Source organism: Calonectris borealis, chromosome 7 (assembly GCF_964195595.1).
Source record: "Calonectris borealis chromosome 7, bCalBor7.hap1.2, whole genome shotgun sequence".
In the NCBI taxonomy this organism is placed as follows: domain Eukaryota; kingdom Metazoa; phylum Chordata; class Aves; order Procellariiformes; family Procellariidae; genus Calonectris; species Calonectris borealis.
The window spans coordinates 32,690,051-32,709,029 of record NC_134318.1 but is presented as its reverse complement, the minus strand read 5'-3'; the positions used below and the strand labels follow the sequence as shown (position 1 = coordinate 32,709,029).

Genomic DNA, 18,979 nt, shown 5'->3' with positions numbered 1-18,979 from the left:
GGACAGGACCGCTCCCGCCCCGTCCCGCGGAGCCGCAGCAGGGAGGGCCACGGGCGGTTGCTGCCGACCTCTCCTTACACGGGGCTCGCCAGGGGACAGGGGAGCCCTCAGGCCCAAGGCCCGGCCGCCGGCGGGAGCGGTGCAGGCCGCGCAAAGCCCCGGCCCCGCGGCCGCCGCCCGCCCCGCCGCCCCTCGGCTCGCGCTCGCGCACGGGCGATGCGCTTTCCCGGGCGCGCTCCCGCGTCGCTCTCGCAGCCTCGCGAGACGGTCAGGGGCCCTCCCCCTCCACGTGACCCGCAGGCCGCGTGAGGCGGCTGCGTTGCTCGGCCGACCAGCGCCGCGCGCCGGCAGCACGTGACCGGCGGGGTGCTCTCGCGAGCGCCGGCGCGCGCTGGGCCTTTGCCCCGCCCCTCCCCCGGCCTGCGGCGAAGGAGACGGAAGCGGCCGCGGCCTGACGGGACCCGGAGCGGCGCCTCCCCGCTCGCCCCCCGGCCCGGCCCGGGCCCCACACGCCCGCCGAGGTGAGAACCGGCGGCTCCTCGCCGTCCCCACGCCTCCCCCGCTGCCGCCCGGCGGTCTCGGCCTTCCCGCTTTGAGCGAGCCCGGGCCTGGGCCTAGGCCGCGGCTTAGGCCTGAGCCTGGGCCTTGGCCTGTCCGCCGGCGCGGGCCCTTCCTCACGGGCCCGGCTCCCCTTCCCCGCTGTTCCACCGCGTCCTGAGTCGCCCGGCTGGGTCCGACAAGAAGAGGGTGGCCCTGGGCCGGGCTCACCGCCGCCGGCCCGTGTGCCGGGCGGTTGGCTCCCGGAGCACCCCGGGACGGGCCGGGTGCCGGATGCCGCAGAGGGTTTTGCGGCTGTAAACCTCAAGACTGGCTTGTGGCAACCGGAGGGGAAAGACTGTAATGCGCGGTAGTTTTCTAAAGATGTGGGTAAGTCCGAGGCTGCCTAAAGACCCCGCTGCTTACATGCCGTAAGTTACACGTTTCCCCTGTGCACGCACACAGGCATGTCGTGTTTTAAGCTTTCTTTTTTAGAAATTGTTTGGGAGTAGTTGAAAAAAAAATTAAGGTGAGCGGCTATCTATAGTCAAATAGTGCGTTATTGAAAATTAGTGAGTTGTGGTTTTAACATTTCAGTAATAGCTTTTCGTGTTATTATTTATCAATTTCACTTTACTTGCACCACAAGATGTGATTAAAAAGCAGCAAGCCTGTTGTTTTGATGTGTTGTGTGTGTGTGTGTATGTTTCTTGCAGATGTCAGAAGACCTGGCAAAGCAGTTAGCTAGCTACAAAGCTCAGCTTCAGCAAGTTGAGGCTGCCTTATCTGGGAATGCAGAAAATGAAGATTTACTAAAACTGAAGAAAGACTTACAGGTGAGAACTTGAGGGTATGAATAGCTGAAACTTTAGGGTCTTTAGCAGGTTTCCATCTTTCCTAAATATTTGCATTGCAACCAAAAAACATACTTGGTGGGTTTATTACTTTCTTTTCACATAATTTGATACAATTATGGTAGGGTTGGTTTAAAAAAAAAACAAAGTTTGGCCTATTTTAAACCTGTCTTGTAGATTAGTAAAAAAGATGTACTAATTTATATAGCAAACTCTTCTGCTAAAAACTTTAGCCAGTGATGAAAGATATGCCAGTGCTGTCTTTACTATCTCTTTTTCTTTTTTTTTTTTTTTTAAAAAAGCATTTATCAGGAAGTCATTATTTTTTGTTGCTTTTACTGTGCTGAAGCCTGATGGTTGGGCTTAACGTTATGGCTTTCTGCTTATTTTTGAGTTGTCATATCATTTCATCCAAAATCTCTTTATTTATGCATTATACGCATGCATTTGCAATGATAAAAGCTTTAGAGTGTAGTTCTGTATTCCTTCCTTGTACATCTAAGCCTTGATTGTGGTAAGGTTTTTATTAAGAAAGGAAAAGAGTCGTGTTCTTCACTTGCCACCTGCATTTTTTTTAAACATTTGAGAGCGTACGGCATTCTTAAGAGCTAAAAAACCATTTCTGGTCCTTAGGGTATGGCTTGGTGACAGGAAGACTATCAGCCTAATTTTAAGCTGATAAGTGGTCTTTTAGATTCTTGTGCATATAAAGACACATTGGCATATAAAAAAACCCAGCAGTACTGTTAAAATTTGTCATGAGAGTGCAAGGTGCTGCTTCATTTCTGTTGTGGATTGCTTTAGCCATCAGATCTAAAAATATATAAAACTACCCAATACAAGATTGAGTAACCACTATTCTGTATGGAAATAAGAGCAATAAAAATGATGCTTTAACCAAAATATGAGTAGTGCCTCAAATTGGTGATCTTTAGAATTCCTTTTAAATTACAAAGGCTTTGTGCCCACAAGGCACTTTATAGATCATCTTAATGTCCTTCATTGTACACTGTTAAAAGCATGTGTATATTTTTATATTTTTAAAATGCACAGCAAAACCCATATGGGATGATATTTCCGATACCAACACGACCTCGGCTTTGATATGCAGAGATCATTGATGTGAAAGGACAACTTGCAAACTTTTTTATAAAAGCTTTCTGCACAGAATGGGGAAGATCTTTACACTTTCGTCCCCAAAAGGTTTGCTATCCATATGTTCCACCTTGAAAATGACATAATGTTTTGCAGACTTAATATATGCCAACCTAAGAATTGTAAAAATGGGTTCAATGCTTCAGTGTCCCAACTAAATAGCTTTCAAATTAGTTCAAAAAGATTGTTACAATGTAATTGAAATGTTTTTTTCTATCATAAATAGTGATGCACTACTGCATTTCATATACTCAGCTCATTCCTGAGTAACAAGATTAAAATAAATATTACAAGAACTTCTTTTACAAATTCTTTGCTTTTCACCTTTTGTTTCACTGAAGTGCTTCTAGGACCGTGTCCGTGCACCCAAGGACCAAACTTACCTTTTGTATCAAGTAGAATTGATGGCAGCTGTCATCTCCTGTAATTGGAGATGATATCTCTGGGTGTTGCGCTCTGGAGTGTAGATCTCTTTGTAAAGATCTCTTTGTAGTTCTGGCTTTGTAAAGACCAGTTGGTCAGAAAAATCTTGGCAAACTCTAACTAGTATTCTCTGTGGGTCACACCTTCATGTCACGGGGACATGGCAGCAAGCCACAATGTTCAACCCATTTGGCCATATTGAGCTGCTGCGGTAGTCTAACTCGTGCTTAGAAATTTTCTTTGAATGAGCTATTCCATTAAAGACTTTAGAACTATCTCATGGGTTGCAATAAAATTAATGTTTCTATCTTGTCTGCTTAGCACTATGGTATGTGGATAACGGACGAAGATTTTTACCAGAAGTTTGCTATTTATAGCCTGGGGTCTAAGTGACTTGACCGAATTCAAAGAATCCTTGGTAGACTTGTCTGAAACTATTCAGATTTGAGTTCTACAATAAGCCATCTATGGATGTGGCAAGAATAAGTCAACAGTTTCATACTACTGGTAGTCTACATAGCTGAAATACTCACTTTCAGGTAGCTTGTGCTGGAGGTATTGTATTTGACCTGCTGAGATAAGATACCTGTTTCAAATCGTGATGCCTCTTGGATTTGCAGAATATAACTATCTGTATGTTGAGGAATAGTTTGGGATTTTGCATCTGGGAGGGAAAATTAGGCTAATGCTGTATGTTCTGTGGAGCGCTCTCAAATTAGTTAACTTGATAATCAAAATCTGTTCTGGTTCAGCTGTAGTATTACGGAAAATGGAGACCAAAGTAGTAGAAGTAATTGTAAGCATGTTTCCGTGCTTACAGTTGCTACCGATTGTCCTTACTGTTGCACTTATTAACTAGCAGCTCCTCTAAAACAGAGAGCAGAACTTTTGTTAGGAAGGTGTTGGAAATTCAGACATTAACAGCTGCAACAGAAACAAACTGTTAGGCCATTCATGCCAGTTGTATAGTTTATCAGATAAAAATGCATGTAAGTTTTATTTGGGAACTGCAGATGATCCTTTAGGTTCTTGAGGAATGAAGAACAGGTTCTTTACCACTTTTTTCTGAGCTAGCCTTTGTACTCCATAGCTGAACTAGGATGTGAAACTGGGAGGGAAGTTCAGGCTTCACTGAGCCTCAGTTGAACATTGTTTATCTGTAACCCTCCCCTAATTTAAATATTTACTGTGAGGAGAGTGACAATGGTTCATGCTGACATACTCAAATAACTGAAGAATTTTTCTTCAAGGACTGCAGAGTTGCTTTGCCTTATACAGAAAGTTTAAGTGGTCTTTTAGGTGCTGGCTCCTTTGACTTTTAACACTAGTGAAAACCAGTGGTCTTGACTGCGCAGAATAAGAATATAACATTGACAGGAAGTTGGGGAAGGGTTTTTATGTGCTCCTGTCTGTGCATGAATAATATTTAAAGGAGCTGGAAAAATTTGTTATTTTGTTATTTGTCTTGTTGGATTAGCAAGGGAAGGTCTGACCTGAAATCTTAGTCAGGGAATTTAGAGAAAAACAAACACTTACATTAAAGTGACTTAAGGAGATCAGTTTCTTTATTATGCACCTGAGTGCTTTCTATAAACAAGAGGGCTTTACAGAGTGGCAGTCTTGGAAGGCACTCTTCCACCCTGGCTCTGGGTGCTTCAGTTCAGCCAATCCACATATGTTTGTGTAAACTGAAAAATGTCTCATGACTTAGAAATGCTGCACTTGTAGTTGTTGTGTGTTTTATAGGTTGCTATATATAATATAGCCAGCCAGTCCCAAACGGGAAGGGAGGAAAGAAACTGCCAGCTAGAGAGAGAATAAAGCGTTACGTCCTTTGACATTTTGTCTTCAGAGCACTGTCCTGCTGAATACTTGCTCTGCCTCATGTTGTGTGATATTTATTTTTTTTTTTTTGGTCAATAACCAACATCACATGCAGCCATGTGTACAGAGTCACGCTGTTGATTTTTGGGATTTTTTTTTTTTGAGACTGTCTAGCTGTGTCTGTGTGCCTACGGATAAATAATTCGTCTAGAAAGAAATGCTATAAAAATAATAGGTGGCTATTTGAAATTTTGAGGAGGGCATGGGCAACTTTACTGCAATACAGTGAGGACCATACATATTTTTATCTACATTGGCAATGAGTGAGTTTAGTTAAATGACTAAAAAACCAAAACAAACTTAGTCCACTTTATATCAGCTATGAATTTAATACAGTAACTTCAAAAAAACCCAAACCAGTAAGCTTGGGGTAAAAATACACATGGTAACAGAGTTTGAAAAATTATTCTTTGTGGGTTTTTTGTCTTTTATAGGAAGTCATAGAATTAACCAAAGATCTCCTTTCAACACAACCTTCAGAAACTCTTGCAAGTTCTGACAGTTCTGCTTCTGCTCTGCCCAGTCACTCCTGGAAGGTTGGGGATAGGTGTATGGCGATATGGAGTGAGGATGGACAGTAAGTGTAGAAAACTTCTCTAACAGTTACATGAAATAGTTCAATGGTAAGAGACTTTCATTCAGTTTGAACTGCCCCTAGGGTGACTAAAAGCAAAAATAAATTTGGAAAGAAATATGATATTAGGTATTCTTGTACTCTCTTTATTAAAGGTCAGTATTTTTGGTAAAAAGCAAAGAGATGTGGGGTCATTTTCCAGAAGTGCCCTATTTGTCACTAACCTTATAAAAGTAGGGTAGCTTTGGTAAATTACCATTTGCTAATGTAATAAACGGCAGACTTTCATGAATTGATCTGTCAGAGCAGTATTTTATAAAGGTTTCAGGATGTATAATTCGTAATTTGTCATTGCATTCATATATATGTAATTGATTGCTATCAGGAAAAATCCTTGCTGTATCTCACATTGTGCCACTAATTGGAAATTCATTTTTAATTGGAAACGCTGTTTCTTGGCTATGAAATAACCAGCTGTGTAATGTAACCATAGAATTAATCAGCCTTTTGGATTTAGTCTCTATTACATTAGCCTGTGAAGTTCTGGGAACCCAAGCAGTTCATTCTGACTTCATAATCTTTGAAATAAACATTCTAAAATTACTTTCCATACTGCAAAATGTATAACTGTTGCAGCTTTTTAAAAATTACTATTTATGCAGGACTAATATCCCAGTGATTACCACTTAGAGAGAAGCTCTCTAGTTCAACATATGCGGTTCTATTAACAATGTAGTAACTGCATAGAGATTTTGGTATAGCTATTGATGTCTTAGGTAGAAAACAAACCTAAAAGTGAACAGTTTTTCTGTCACAGATTATTAATGAGTAAAATGCTTTTGTGTAAGAATTTAAAAATTGAATATTACTGTCTTAGGTTGCTATTGGGTCATTCTTCTTGCCCTGATCACTGGGTTAGAGCATCAGAGCTTGGGGAAGAATGTGCCAGAGTGTCCACTGAAGTGGATCTTACTGGACTTAATTGTATTGCTACTTTTTTTTTAACTCCCTGCTCTGTCACAATATTTCTTAAGTGACCAGTGTTTCATGAAGAGCTAGCCAGAGATTAATATTTTTTTACCTCATGCAGTTTGGGTTTCCATGTATTTTCATCTAGCTCAATTCAAGATGATGTTGGCCCACTAAAATCGCACAAGAAATTAATTTAGTAAATGTTAACTGGAATATTATCTATGAAACATCTCATTTTATTCCTCTGTTTGCTTTAGATGTACCCTTTTGCTCTGAATTTAGAGTAAATTGTTTTAAATATTTTTGGAAATGTCACTTGTCTGTCTTTCCTTTTTCCCATTATGAGGTCAGTTTGGTTGACCAAAATGTTTCATACACATAAATATGAAATGGACTGATTTCTGCTAAAATTTCAAAATTGCTATTTTAAATCAATACGAAAACTTTTAACTTTGTAAGTGTTGAAGGGGGAATATTTTGAAAGCTTCTGTTTTTCTTAATTCTTTTTCACATGGAGAAAAATGGAACCAACGCTTTGCTCTTGTGAGCTGACACTTTCCAGAACTCCTCAGTAAATTCCCTGAAAGCTGTGTTCTGTGAATGCAGCATTTTGTTGGGTCTTTTTTTTTTTTTCCTTTTTTTTTCCTCAATCCCATGACCTGCCAGAACTAGAACCAAATCAGGATATCTGATTAGACTGGCCCCAGCATCAATCATTAGTTTTGATAACTGTGAGGCCATTGCTTCTTGATGCTAAAGGTCAAATACAGCAGATTCCAGTCTTTGTACTTGTGTCCCTTTGACCTTAAGAAAATAATCTCTTGGTTTGATTTGTGTATTGTCCCTGAAAATGAAGGCCGATATTTGCAAATTTTTTACTTAATGCCACTAGCTGGCTGACAGTGTAGGTGTTGAAGGGCTGAGTATTAAAGCTTTACTCACATGCTTACAGCCATGATATCTTTACAGGTGTTATGAAGCTGAGATTGAAGAAATAGATGAGGAGAATGGAACAGCTGCGGTCACATTTGCTGGGTATGGCAATGCCGAAGTTACACCTCTGTTCAACCTCAAGCCTGTGGAAGAGGGAAGAAAAGCAAAAGAGGACAGTGGCAACAAACCCATGTCCAAGTAAGTAATACACAGGCAGAAGTCTGAAAGCTGCTTTGTGGGTTCCCCCCAGCTATAAAAGTTGGTTAATGAAATAGAATCTCTCTTTTTTGAAATTTTACATATCTTCAATATCTTCATATCTTCGCTTGAAGAAGGATCTTAAATCTATCTAGCATATAATGTTTGGTACATTATCGTGGCTGGTATCATGTGTGTTATGTATCCTGGCAAGATAACGTGATAGACTTTGTTTTACTCAGATTATGCTATCTCAAGCTATCAAGTATGTAAGCAGTAGATAAAAAAAAAAGAGTACTCTTTCATTGACAGCAGAGAGCCTATAAGTTTCAGTTCAGATCTAGTGCAGGCCCTACTCAGATCTGTGATCTGGCTCGCAACAGAGTATACTTACCAGTACAAAGGACTTCTGCTTCTGCCCCATCCCTCTGTTAGGATGGCGGTGTTGACTCCATCGCTGGGGATATGTGCTTTACTCAATATCCTATCGTGTCTAATACAGAAAGGTATTTTTAAGGGCTGAAAACTTTCTTTGGGGGGAAGAAAAAAATGTGCTACAATTTCAGAGTTTGTTATAGCAATGATCCCTTCTCTAAGGGATCGTTCTGAGAGGTGTTGCATTGTGGCATAGATTGACTCCTTGAACTTCCTTATCTTTACTGAAGTAACCTATCTTTGTTCTTTTCCTTCCATCCCTGTCCAATACTTAGTACCATGAGAGTCCTGCAGACCTCCAGAAAAGTTTGGGCTTTTCACTCGAATGGGCTATTTAAATTTTCCAAACCCTAGATGTTTCTGAAATGCAGAAGCGCTGATAGGTACATTTTCAGTTTCAGAAATGAATTTCACTCAATCCCATGGGTCGCTGTCTTTGGCATGGTCTTAATCAGGTGGTGGTGGTCATTGTTCTTATGCCGAAATATATAAATAAGCAATGTAATGCTTATACATGGAAAGACTTGTTTGTTTTTTTTTTTCCTAGAAGTGGAGAATATTTACAAGCTTTGTTTTCTCTCATTTACTTATGGAAAACTATTGTGCATATCTGTCTGACAGGGGTTTTAGTTTCTTACAGAAAAAGGTACAAACATAAAATGTCTTTTTTCCTTCTCTCTAGAAAAGAGATGATAGCACAGCAACGAGAGTATAAAAAGAAGAAAGCTTTGAAAAAAGCTCAGAGAATTAAAGAACTTGAACAGGAACGAGAGGACCAGAAAGTCAAGTGGCAACAGTTTAACAACAGAGCCTATTCTAAAAACAAAAAAGGCCAGGTTTGTTTAGTTTTGTCAGTATGTGAATAACAACAGGGCATAGAATTCTGTGCAGTATTTTGGGGGAGAGGAAGAAGTGGTTTTTAAAGGGATTTAAAGGGGGTTCATCTTTGGGATTCTGAAGCGTGCGGTTTGGTATTTTGTACACTTAAAAGGCCTGGTTTTGTACTGGAGGAGTACTCCTCTTAAGAGACTGAGCTTGCACTTAGCTTGGAGAGCTGGGCTCGCTGTCAGTTGCCAGGTAGTGTTTGTTGGAGCTTAGAACCTGAGGGCCTGTCTAAACCTCCAAGCCTGACTTTTTGCTCTGTTTATGAGCCGGCAGACACAGCACTAAGTAATTGCCCTGGAATAGCACGCATAGCGCAAAAAAAGGTAGCAAGGACATCTTAAAGCCTTATTTCATTTTTATCGTGGCTTGACCAAGAGCTGCCAGACATAGTGGTAAAACTTCATTCTTCCCTATGAACAATTATTAGCGATCATCTTAAGAGAGAGGTGAATTTTATTCATCATTGGCCTGACCCAGGTTCCCGGGTACCACCATCACATCCAGCACTGAGGTGCCAGGAAGTTCCCAGCTCTGTTAAGATGCCACAGATGAGCTAGCCTTTAGAAAGCGTGCCTGCCTATAGAGTAAGAAGTTGAGATATTGAAACACTTCAAAGGGTAATGATTGATTGTTTTTTTAAGAGCAAGTTAGTAATTACTCAGAAATGGTGTTTTTTGCTTCATTTGCAGGTAAAGAGGAGTATTTTTGCTTCCCCTGAGAGCGTAACTGGCAAGGTTGGAGTTGGAACATGCGGAATTGCAGACAAACCTATGACACAGTATCAAGATACCTCTAAATACAATGTCAGGCATTTGATGCCTCAGTAACAGGGGGAAAAGGTGGAACTTCATCTCTGCAGGGCTTTACACTTATCTTTTTATCATTATATTTTTCTAAAAGTAAATTATTTGTTGGCACATAGCAAGTAGTCCATTTTGTCACCATCACTTTGGCTTCAGCTGATATGAGCCTTAAATCTCCAGCTATTGATTTGACCCCCCTAATCATTAAACTTTTTGTAGTTGCATTAAAATACATTCTGCAGGTAAATGCTTTCATGAACTGCTGTTACCTGTTGCTCTGAAAGCAGTAGTTATCTGCAGCTTTGATCTCTGGAATCTTTCATTCATACTAGTAGTGAAGTTTTTTTTTCCCTTAAGAAAAGTGGTGGTATAAAAATGGCACCCTAACAGCCTCCCTCGTTTCCGTAGTCACAGTGCTGTCTGCTGTCTCAGCGACAAGCTCAGCATTACAGAGCTGCTGCAGCTCTGGGAGAGGGAGCTGGACTCCATCATAGCTTGTAAGACACACGCAATTGCTAAGGAAGTTCTAAATTACTCCCTTACAAAGCCACTGAGGATCCATTTGTACAGCTGTAAATGAGGGCAGAACAGGGCCGATAGGATCTTTATTACTAATGGTGATTCATGTGCTAGAAACAATAAATTTGACTTGAATTCCTGTCTGAATTTCCTGTGCTAGAAGTTAAGCAGAGGAGAATTTTTTTTTTTTTAAATACTCTAAAATTTTAATAGGAGGTTATTGAAAGGTTATTGAAATGTAACCAGAAAATCATAGGACAAGGTATTTAGACTGCAATTTCAAAGTAGAGAACTGTACTTAAAAATACCCACCCCACCCTACCCCGAGGTTCAGAGTTGGAGAAGGTAGATGGTGGTGCTTGGGAAGGAGCCATCGTCTCCCCTCTTGCAGATCTTGCCGGTTTGATGGCACGGTCGCAGACCTGGAATACACAGGAACAGCTCGTGTCCGGGCCTCCTCCGTCCAGTCGAGTGGAAGTGCAGCGCAGCAGATACGAATGCCTAGATCCCACTTAGTTAGTTGTGAGTGAGTAAAGGTTAGTCTGAAGTTTCTGTCCTTAAATAATTGACTGGCCCTAGCGTTCATTGTAACTTCAGCTGTATCACAGTGCTGCTGAGCCCCTTTGATTTTATTCAGGAAACCACGTGTAAAAGCTCTTGCTTTCTTGTATTTTATGTGATTTGCTTTCCTCTGTTACTTGTCTCTCACTTACGGTAGTGGTGCCATCTCTGAACCCCTAATGTGTTTAAAGAAGTTAATGGGTAGCCCTGTATACAATGTAGATATTATTTTTGTAAAATCTAGGGCTGAGTTAATGGACAAGAGTACATCAGCTGTTTCCCCTGTTAAATAATAAAAGGGTGTTTCTTGTCCATTAACCCTGACCATTATTTCCCTGTATATTATGTTAATGTAGCTCATTTTGTAATTTGTTAACTAGATCGGGTCACGTCAGCAATTGTTGATGCACTGATTGGTGGAAATATGTCCATCAGTTACCTGAGTCGCAACTCAAGCTAAACTCTACAACTGGTAGTTTAGAATCCATACATAGAAAAAGGTTCTCCCTATAATGGGAGAAGGTGATTTTTATGAATACAAAGTGTGTTAATTTCAGTTTTGTATGTTTAACTTTTATTAAATAAAGTGTTTAAAATCTGCTGGATATATTTGACAAAGTGAAAGTATACGTGGGGGGGCAGTAGATGATCAGGAAAGCGGGGAAGTATAGAATCTGCTGGGCAGAATGTAATACTCAAAAGTGAATCAAAAGTATTTCGCACTGACTGCAAGATGAAGTAGATGTTGCCTAATTCCTGATCTTCACTGGTAGCAGGCATGCTAAATTTTCTTTTGCACAGAAAAACTCCTAATTTACTGTAAAATAATCTGATGGAAGACCTCACTGCTTTTTAGAAAGGGAGTTTGTCCTACAGCCTGCGCCTGACAAAGACATGTTTCAGCAGTGACATCAAATGGGTGATAGTCCTGTGCCACTGACAGCTAACTGTTGAGGCAGGTCACCTGTTGTCTTTCACAGATGGCTGTGAGAAAGCTATCCAGTCCAGGAGAGGGAAGAGCTTTTATATTTCCCCATCGAGCCTTCCAGGAGGAGATCCAGAACAATTCATTGTTTTGAGACAAGTATTTTTGAAAAGGAGTTAAATGGAAAGAATTGTCTAGCCTTAGCTGCATTGGTAGCCCAAGTCAAGTTATGAACTAGATCTGTGTATGTTCTGACTAGCAACCACAATGTTAAAACCACCACAAAATGCTTTAAATTGGTGGTTTATCCTGGTTGGCTGCAATGTCCCTCAAGATCAAAATTAATCCTTGCTGAAACGCAGCCCTGCTGCAACACTTAGGACCTCGATGAGACCTTGTAGAAGGGGTGAATTTGGCCCGAAGCTGACTGCACATGGATGCAGTGGCTTTCTGGCTCACTAGTGTTTCTTTCAGTGGGAATCACAGTGGGGGGGGAGAACAGATGAATGCTAAATCCGTCTTCTCACAAACCACATCTGTAACTATTACCTCGTGGAGGAGGCATGCTGGAGGTACTACTTGCTGGAAGGCAACAAGAAATGCCAGCGTCCTCCAGCCCCATACACGCTACAGTCAGCTCTGTATGACGAAACATCCCAGAGGACCCTACTGCAGAAAATCCCAACCTAGGAGCGTGCCCTGAGTCAGACTAGCATTATTACTAGTGCTCAGAGCAGCTTACTCATCATCCCTCTCTGCCCAATTTCTCTGAACCACCACATTTCCCGTACGTGAGTACCCCTCATGGCCAGGGCCACCCTGCACTCCCCAGGGACGTACAGAAGCCGGCTGCCTTCCCTTGACCTGCTGAAGGCCAACATCAGGCCTCTACAGTGCTCTGTTTCCTCTGAGAAAACACTATTAAAACGAAGCTTCAGCATGTGCCTGTGGCACAGCAGACAACAAGCCAAGAGGTTGAACGACTTCTTAACTTGTTAAAGGCCAAATGAACCAGCTCACTCCACCAGCTTGCTCTGGGCCTCATCAGGGTACTACAAACTAAGGGCCTGATTTTTTTTCAGTGTGGTAAAAATACATTACAATATTACCCACAGCCCTTACAGCAGGGTTAACATTGAAGGTATTTCCAAAAGAAAGTGACATTTCACACCTTTGACTGGCACAGCGTGACCGAGTCCTTAGCCCTTAGGAGCGCACACCTCACAGGACTTGCCCACCTTTCCCAGAGGCTGCTCAGCAATTCCTGATCCTTGGTATTCTTGAAGGGACCTCAATAGCAGCATCCCCCCTTGTGAGACAACGCTTTAGTTATGGTCAAACACAGCAACACCCCGAACAGAAACCTAAATACTACATATTTAGTACCATAGCACCCATAGACTCCTTATTTCTGCTTCTGCCTAACAATTAGGGGGATCAGTCCTCTTTTCAGGAGTAAGTGAGCAGAGAAGCAAGGGTCAGTGCTGAGGTATTATCCCCAATTAAACAACCTGCCCTTCTGTAACAGGTTGCCCTAAAGGAAAACATGGTGTATGCAGACAACCGCTCTCCTCTCCCGTGTTCATCCTCCCAAGCGTCACTCAGATCTGTTGGCCAATTTCAAGCAGATTTGACAGCGCATCAGTATTTGCTAGGTATTTTGCGCAGTCTGGTGAACAGAGAGGAAGAAGGACGCACTCCTCTACCCCAGGGGTCCCACAGGACAATTCAGAGACTATTGTGGATGCAGAGGAGTTTCGGTCACTATCAGGTCACGGAATTTATCACTCACCAGAGAATCTGTCCACAGGACAAAGCCCTGGGAGAAAACATCAGACTTTATTCTGTTATTTATGGACTTCTTTTTCATTACTAATATTATTACCTCCCTAACCTCAGAATGAAGTCCTGGTTTTTACCATTATCTTACAGGAAGTGACCCCAGTTTCTCTTTGCAATGACGTACAGCTGGTGCCAGAAAATATTCAACAACAAAAGCTTACGATCCTGGGGGAAGGAAAAAAAAAACCACCAAACCAACCATCTCCATTTAGTGCACACGACTGATCCCATTTCCACTGAAGCCAAACACTTCATCCACTTCAACAGGGCAACACAGAAACAGCGACTACAAACAGGGAGCAGCAAGTACGAGAGAACAAAGACCAGAAAAGCAGGAGGTTGGAGCTCACCCTCCAGGAACAGATGCTAGCAAACAAACAAACAAAAGGAAAACAAAACCTGGAAAAATGACAGGTCTGTGTAGTCAACCCCATTGCTATTGACCTGCCCATTTCTTGAGACGGATTTGAGATCACCTTCCTCACTGACAGGCCTCTAATGGAACGGACATTAAAACGACCTTCAAGTGACAACTCGCCACAGGATAACCATGACAAATGCAGCCAGATAGTCAGCGCCACCTTGTCTGCAGACAGGAGATGACATACTGTAATACGCTTGTGTCAAAAGAAGGAAAATGCTGGATGGTCTTTTTAATGGGTTTGAACGTAGCAAAAGGACCCACCGGGGATCTAATTTACAGAGGGAGGACTTGACAGAATGAGCCTGCGAGGGAGCTGTGCGCACCCGTGCATGTGTGTCTACTGTGTGGGCAAGTTGCCTACGGAGAGTACATCCAATTCTGTTTTTACAGGAAAAGTCACCGTATTCTTGTAAAATGAGGCAGAGAATAGATTTAGGACTTCTGTTACTCTATGAACACAAAAATAAAGCAGAAAAACAGTAGCACCCATAAAGCAAACCATAAAAAAACTCACACAATTTTGCAAAGATGAAAGGAAAATGTGATTCCATGCCCAAATTACCATGTGTCGAGAATAAGTGTTATTCTGGATTAAATTAGAGTTAATGTGGTGGGCAGACACCGAGGGCCACAGAGGAGACGACTGGGAGTGAAGTGTTTCACTTTACTCTCTACTTGCAGCGGAATAAAACGAGGCCTCAGAAGCAGCACAAATCCCACATGGGTGTGCATTCAAAAACACTAGAGTTGGGAACCCAAACAGCAACATGCTTTCAGTGTCTTTATCTTTTGGGGTGAATGAAAATAACTCCTTTTCTTTTTTTTTTTTTTTTTTTTTTAAGGACAGAGTTTGGACAAAACAGATAGTATGCTTCTGTGAGTACTCTTCTGGGGAAAACCAGTAAATTTTACTTGCTCTATTAGATCTCTCAGAGTTCAGGGACCATCTCAGCTTCCAAAGGGTAAGAGAGACTTGACCCTCAAGGGTTTGGATTGGCACCTTTGGACACTCACTCTGTTTTACAAGATTTCAGGGGGGCTGGTAGAAACTTTGATGGTACTTTGAAAAGTGACATGACCTTAAAGCAGATCTGGCACACGGGACTATTCTGGCTTGCCACAACAGGGACAATTCAGGAGATTCATGGATTTTTAAGCAGAAGGAACTATTATGGTCATCTAACTGATGTCCTGCATAACCATACAAACTGGCCTGTACAATCATCTAAAAAGAGCTTATAGCAAGTTCTCTGAGCAAATTAGTCATCTTTAACATTTCAACGCAACAGACCAGACCAGCGAAGGGAGACGTGAGGAGTGTGACAGACCGTGTGAGGTGCAAGCATACAGAAAAGGCCAGAGTCCACAATGCAGGACAAAGCTGTGCAGGACAACCTCGAAAGGCCAGAGAAATGTTTCCATCACATAAACTATCCAAGCTCTAGCTGAAATCTGCTATGACCTGCCACAAAGAACCCCCCAGCACCAGAGCAAACAGCCCCATGTCTTTAGCAGTTATTAGAAAGGCTCTTGATTTTGTTTTATCCCTGGTCCTCTTCCTGGCTGGACCACTGCTGCTAGCTGAGCGGTCAGGCAGGGGGCTGGTGATGGAAACTCATCTCCTGCTACATTTTCCCCATTGTATTTGCACTTGGTATCAAGACCCCTTCGAGTCCACCATGCTAGAAAAGGTAGGAGGTACCAAACTGGCCCTGGAGCATACAAGCAAACATTTCAGACATGTTTTTTCCAACCAGAGACACATCACTGTTTTATACCAACTAGGAGAGCAAAGCCATTCCCCGTCCCTTGAACTTCAGCATTTCTCAGCTGTGACACTTCTTTCCTAAGTAGCCCTTTAAAACAAACAGGGATAACAGGAAGGAGGAAGTGCTGGGACAGCTATAGAAAAAGGGTTATAAATAAATAAAACCCACTGGTATTCAACTGCTCAGCACCAGGGCTGCCAGTGGTAACAATTCCAAGGAGAATAATAATGAATAAATAAATCAGGCCTTGCTAGAGCTAACGTTTCCCACTTTTCACCACCCAGAAGACTGTCCCAAACCTTGTGTCATCCAGAGATTCTGTGGACCCCAAACATAAATCCGAGCAGTATTTCTTCTCTGAAAACCCTTGGGCCCCATTTGTTAACCTAGAGCTCAATTCAGTCTGTGGCAAACTCCTGCTCCTGCCAGGTCACCTCCCAGAAGGAAGAAGAACAGATGTCCTGAGCCACTGGATTACATACACACAAGTGAAAACAGATTTAGCAACAGCAACCTGATCCAGGCTTAGGAAGCAAATTTAAAAAACCCAAAACAAACAGAAATTGTTCATTACAGCCATGGAAGGATTATTGTGTGTTGTGCCTCTCACAGGGGGTGACACATTTTGGAGGAGAGTGGGGGAAACATCAGAATATTTAAACACAGGCAACTTATCATAATGCAAAACTACAGCAGACTCGCTCAGGATCTTCTTATCACAGGATCGAAGGGCACAAGAAGAACAAAGAGTCAGCTAAAGCGATACGAATGACCAAGATGGAAGAACACAACTCATTTCAGATACAGAAATGTTTAATGGCGTTAAAGTGCTACTTTAATGGGGACCATATGCTAACATTTAAACACAATTCCACTGCACTGCTAAATATGGTTGTCTTTATTTTTTTATTTTATTTTACCTCTTTTTGCCCAACCCTACCTAAAACAATAAAATAAAATCTAAAGGACTGAAATTAACAACCCATTCAAATCAGCAATAAGTTATGAATTTTATAAAGCATTTTTTCCTCTTTTTTTTTCTTAGTAATGAGGGGTAGTTAAATTACTTAAAGATATACAAAGTTTCAAACAATGCCATAGGTGAGGACTCTATTAAGGTTTTTAAAACTTGGAAAACAAAATAATCCTGGCCATTAAAAAGACAAAAATAAAAAAAGCAAAGCCCTCAAAGTGCAGGTTAGAATGCTCGTCTCCGAGAAAATTAGAGAACATTCGCTATGATAGCTCTTAACAGCACCTGCACAGATAAGATGGCAAGGCCCTTGGGAACAGGACGTGCAGTCAAAACGTTACATTAATATGAGAGACGTGCTGAGCTTAACTAGGTTAACTACTGGACTGGAACTTCAAAAGTCAGCAAAGGGAATGATTCTAAAAAGAAAACCGAAGAAACCCCCACCAAACCTGGCCTCTTCCAGCTAGCACAGCCTTCATCCATTGTGTGCATGGCAAAAAGCATCTTTGCATTTCATTGGGTCAAGTGCTTCATCAAAACAGAGATCTTTTCATGGCATAAATTCATATAAAAGACATCTAAGGTTTCATATGGACAAGCTCTAAAAAGACGCATCAGACTTGGGGTGTTTTCCCTCCCAACACATTTACAAATGTTTATCAAAAAATCTCTTCAAATAAAAAGGTCATAGTGGCTCAGTATCTGGGCATGACTTTCTGGCATATCACCCTTCGTATGTGCTGGTTTCTTTCTGTCCTCAGCTGGCTGTGCGCCTGCGTACGAGCACACATCTACCGGGAGATCTGCTGTCGGTGTCACAGCCCGAGGCATGACACAGCCCACGATGTGCTGGTAGATTACAAGTGAGTACCTCTTGCTTTAGCCACGCATCAGAGGTACTTGCTTTTTAAATGATGTCCAACAGAAAGCTGAGCTGAATGGTGTCCTCTCCTGAACATCTCTCTTTGCCGCCCCTCTCTCTCTCTCTGGGCACAGAATGAGACCTTAATCATTATTGTCATTGTTATTCCTAGGCTACGTAAGCCTTCTTAGATTTCCTACTACATTACGACAGCATTGGATTGTGATAAACTGTAGGACACGGTCCTTTTAGGACCACAAAAGCTCTTCAGAAGGGCCTAATCTAGGTTGTTCAACCTGAATGCAATATAAGAAATTCTGACATTTCTCAGATCTCATGACAGAAAGAGAGGGATGAGTCTCTAGTATCCTCTTTCAAACAAATAAATTCAAAACAAAGTGTTTCATCACTAAGGTCTAGATCCAGGTCCCACAGAAACAAACAGATTTCACTGACTTCAAAGGGACTAGTGTTTGGTCTAACTTTTTGCCAGCAGGATTTGGGATTGGTAACATGACCAAATGAACACGTGGGTTTCTGTGGAGGCTTTCTTTACCCAAAAAGCTTTATATACAGGTCTCTCCAGGACTAGCTGTCAATATGTCATTTCTGAAAGAGGATACTGGCACCTAGGACCCAGTTTGATCACCCCAGTGAAATCATTCGCCCTGCACTGTTGTCTCACTTGGTTCTAGGAAGCAAACGAGAGCTTGACACTGGCGCTGGAGTAACCCTCGTCACTCCCAATACTCTGCAAGCTGCTGTGATCATCAATGTCACTGATGCTGGTTGTGCTGATATTGTCCACTTCTCCATGGGAGAACTCTGTGCTTTCAACGTCCACTTCAATCTCTTCTAAAAAGGAAAATGAGAGAAACACACACAGGTTAGCACCACAGACCTTCAAGCCAGCGAGCTGCTGGGACTCAGGGATGAAGCAGCCGTCCGGCAGGAAGACTTTCAGTGTTCTCCCTGGAATGAGACAGGCTGTGGACACGATTTATAAAAAGACTAGATACCAGCTTGGAGTTTTTCTTAGGGACTTGACAAAGGGGTTTGACTCCTCCAGCATGCAGGCCACACTATCAGCATAGGTGGGCCACCCCACGCACAGAACTTGTCCCACTACCTCTTTCTTTGGAGCTCTACTACCCCAGTGTTGGAAACAAAAAGAAACAGATAAAACAGAGGGCAACAGAGGAAACGGAGCATGAAGTTACCCTGAAACATGCTACTTGCTTGATACTACGTTGGACCGCTCATATAGGGCATTACAATGCATTACCGTGGGGATCTGGGTTACTCTCAGAGATGCTCAGTGAACTTTTGAACATAAATCTTATTTTTAAGAAAGACATAGAAAGCAGAGATCTAGTTAACCAGGTATCTTGGTTCCCATATCATTTAGGAATTTTCCAAAAAGATTTTTTTTTTTTTTAAAACTACAG

The 18,979-nt window shown here is 42.1% G+C and overlaps 2 protein-coding genes and 1 long non-coding RNA gene across 13 annotated transcripts in view; 1 reads left to right on the top strand and 2 right to left on the bottom strand.

The window, feature by feature from the left end:
* The first annotated feature begins 298 nt into the window (after nt 1–298).
* On the top strand, nt 299–16,875 carry SMNDC1 (survival motor neuron domain containing 1). 2 transcript variants are annotated; one of them, XM_075155028.1, is made up of 6 exons: nt 299–521; nt 1,254–1,373; nt 5,288–5,430; nt 7,369–7,530; nt 8,648–8,801; nt 9,540–16,875. In XM_075155028.1, exons 2-6 carry the CDS (start codon nt 1,254–1,256, stop codon nt 9,675–9,677), a joined length of 717 nt encoding a protein of 238 aa, XP_075011129.1. In that variant the 5' UTR covers nt 299–521; the 3' UTR covers nt 9,678–16,875. The 2 variants fall into 2 exon arrangements, with proteins under 2 accessions (XP_075011129.1, XP_075011128.1); XM_075155027.1 differs by having other exon boundaries at nt 394–927.
* On the bottom strand, nt 4,867–7,479 carry LOC142084386 (uncharacterized). Its single transcript, XR_012674349.1, has 2 exons — nt 7,342–7,479; nt 4,867–6,005 (listed from the first exon to the last, which is right to left on the bottom strand). It is a non-coding gene; the product is annotated as an uncharacterized LOC142084386 (long non-coding RNA).
* Nucleotides 16,489–18,979, bottom strand: part of MXI1 (MAX interactor 1, dimerization protein) — a 57,932-nt gene continuing 55,441 nt past the window's right edge. For all 10 annotated transcript variants that reach the window (XM_075155015.1, XM_075155017.1, XM_075155018.1 and 7 more), the window contains one exon: nt 16,489–18,386. In XM_075155015.1, coding sequence (XP_075011116.1) covers nt 18,223–18,386 — 164 coding nt within the window. In that variant the 3' untranslated portion in view covers nt 16,489–18,222. The remainder of the gene's footprint in view (nt 18,387–18,979) is intronic.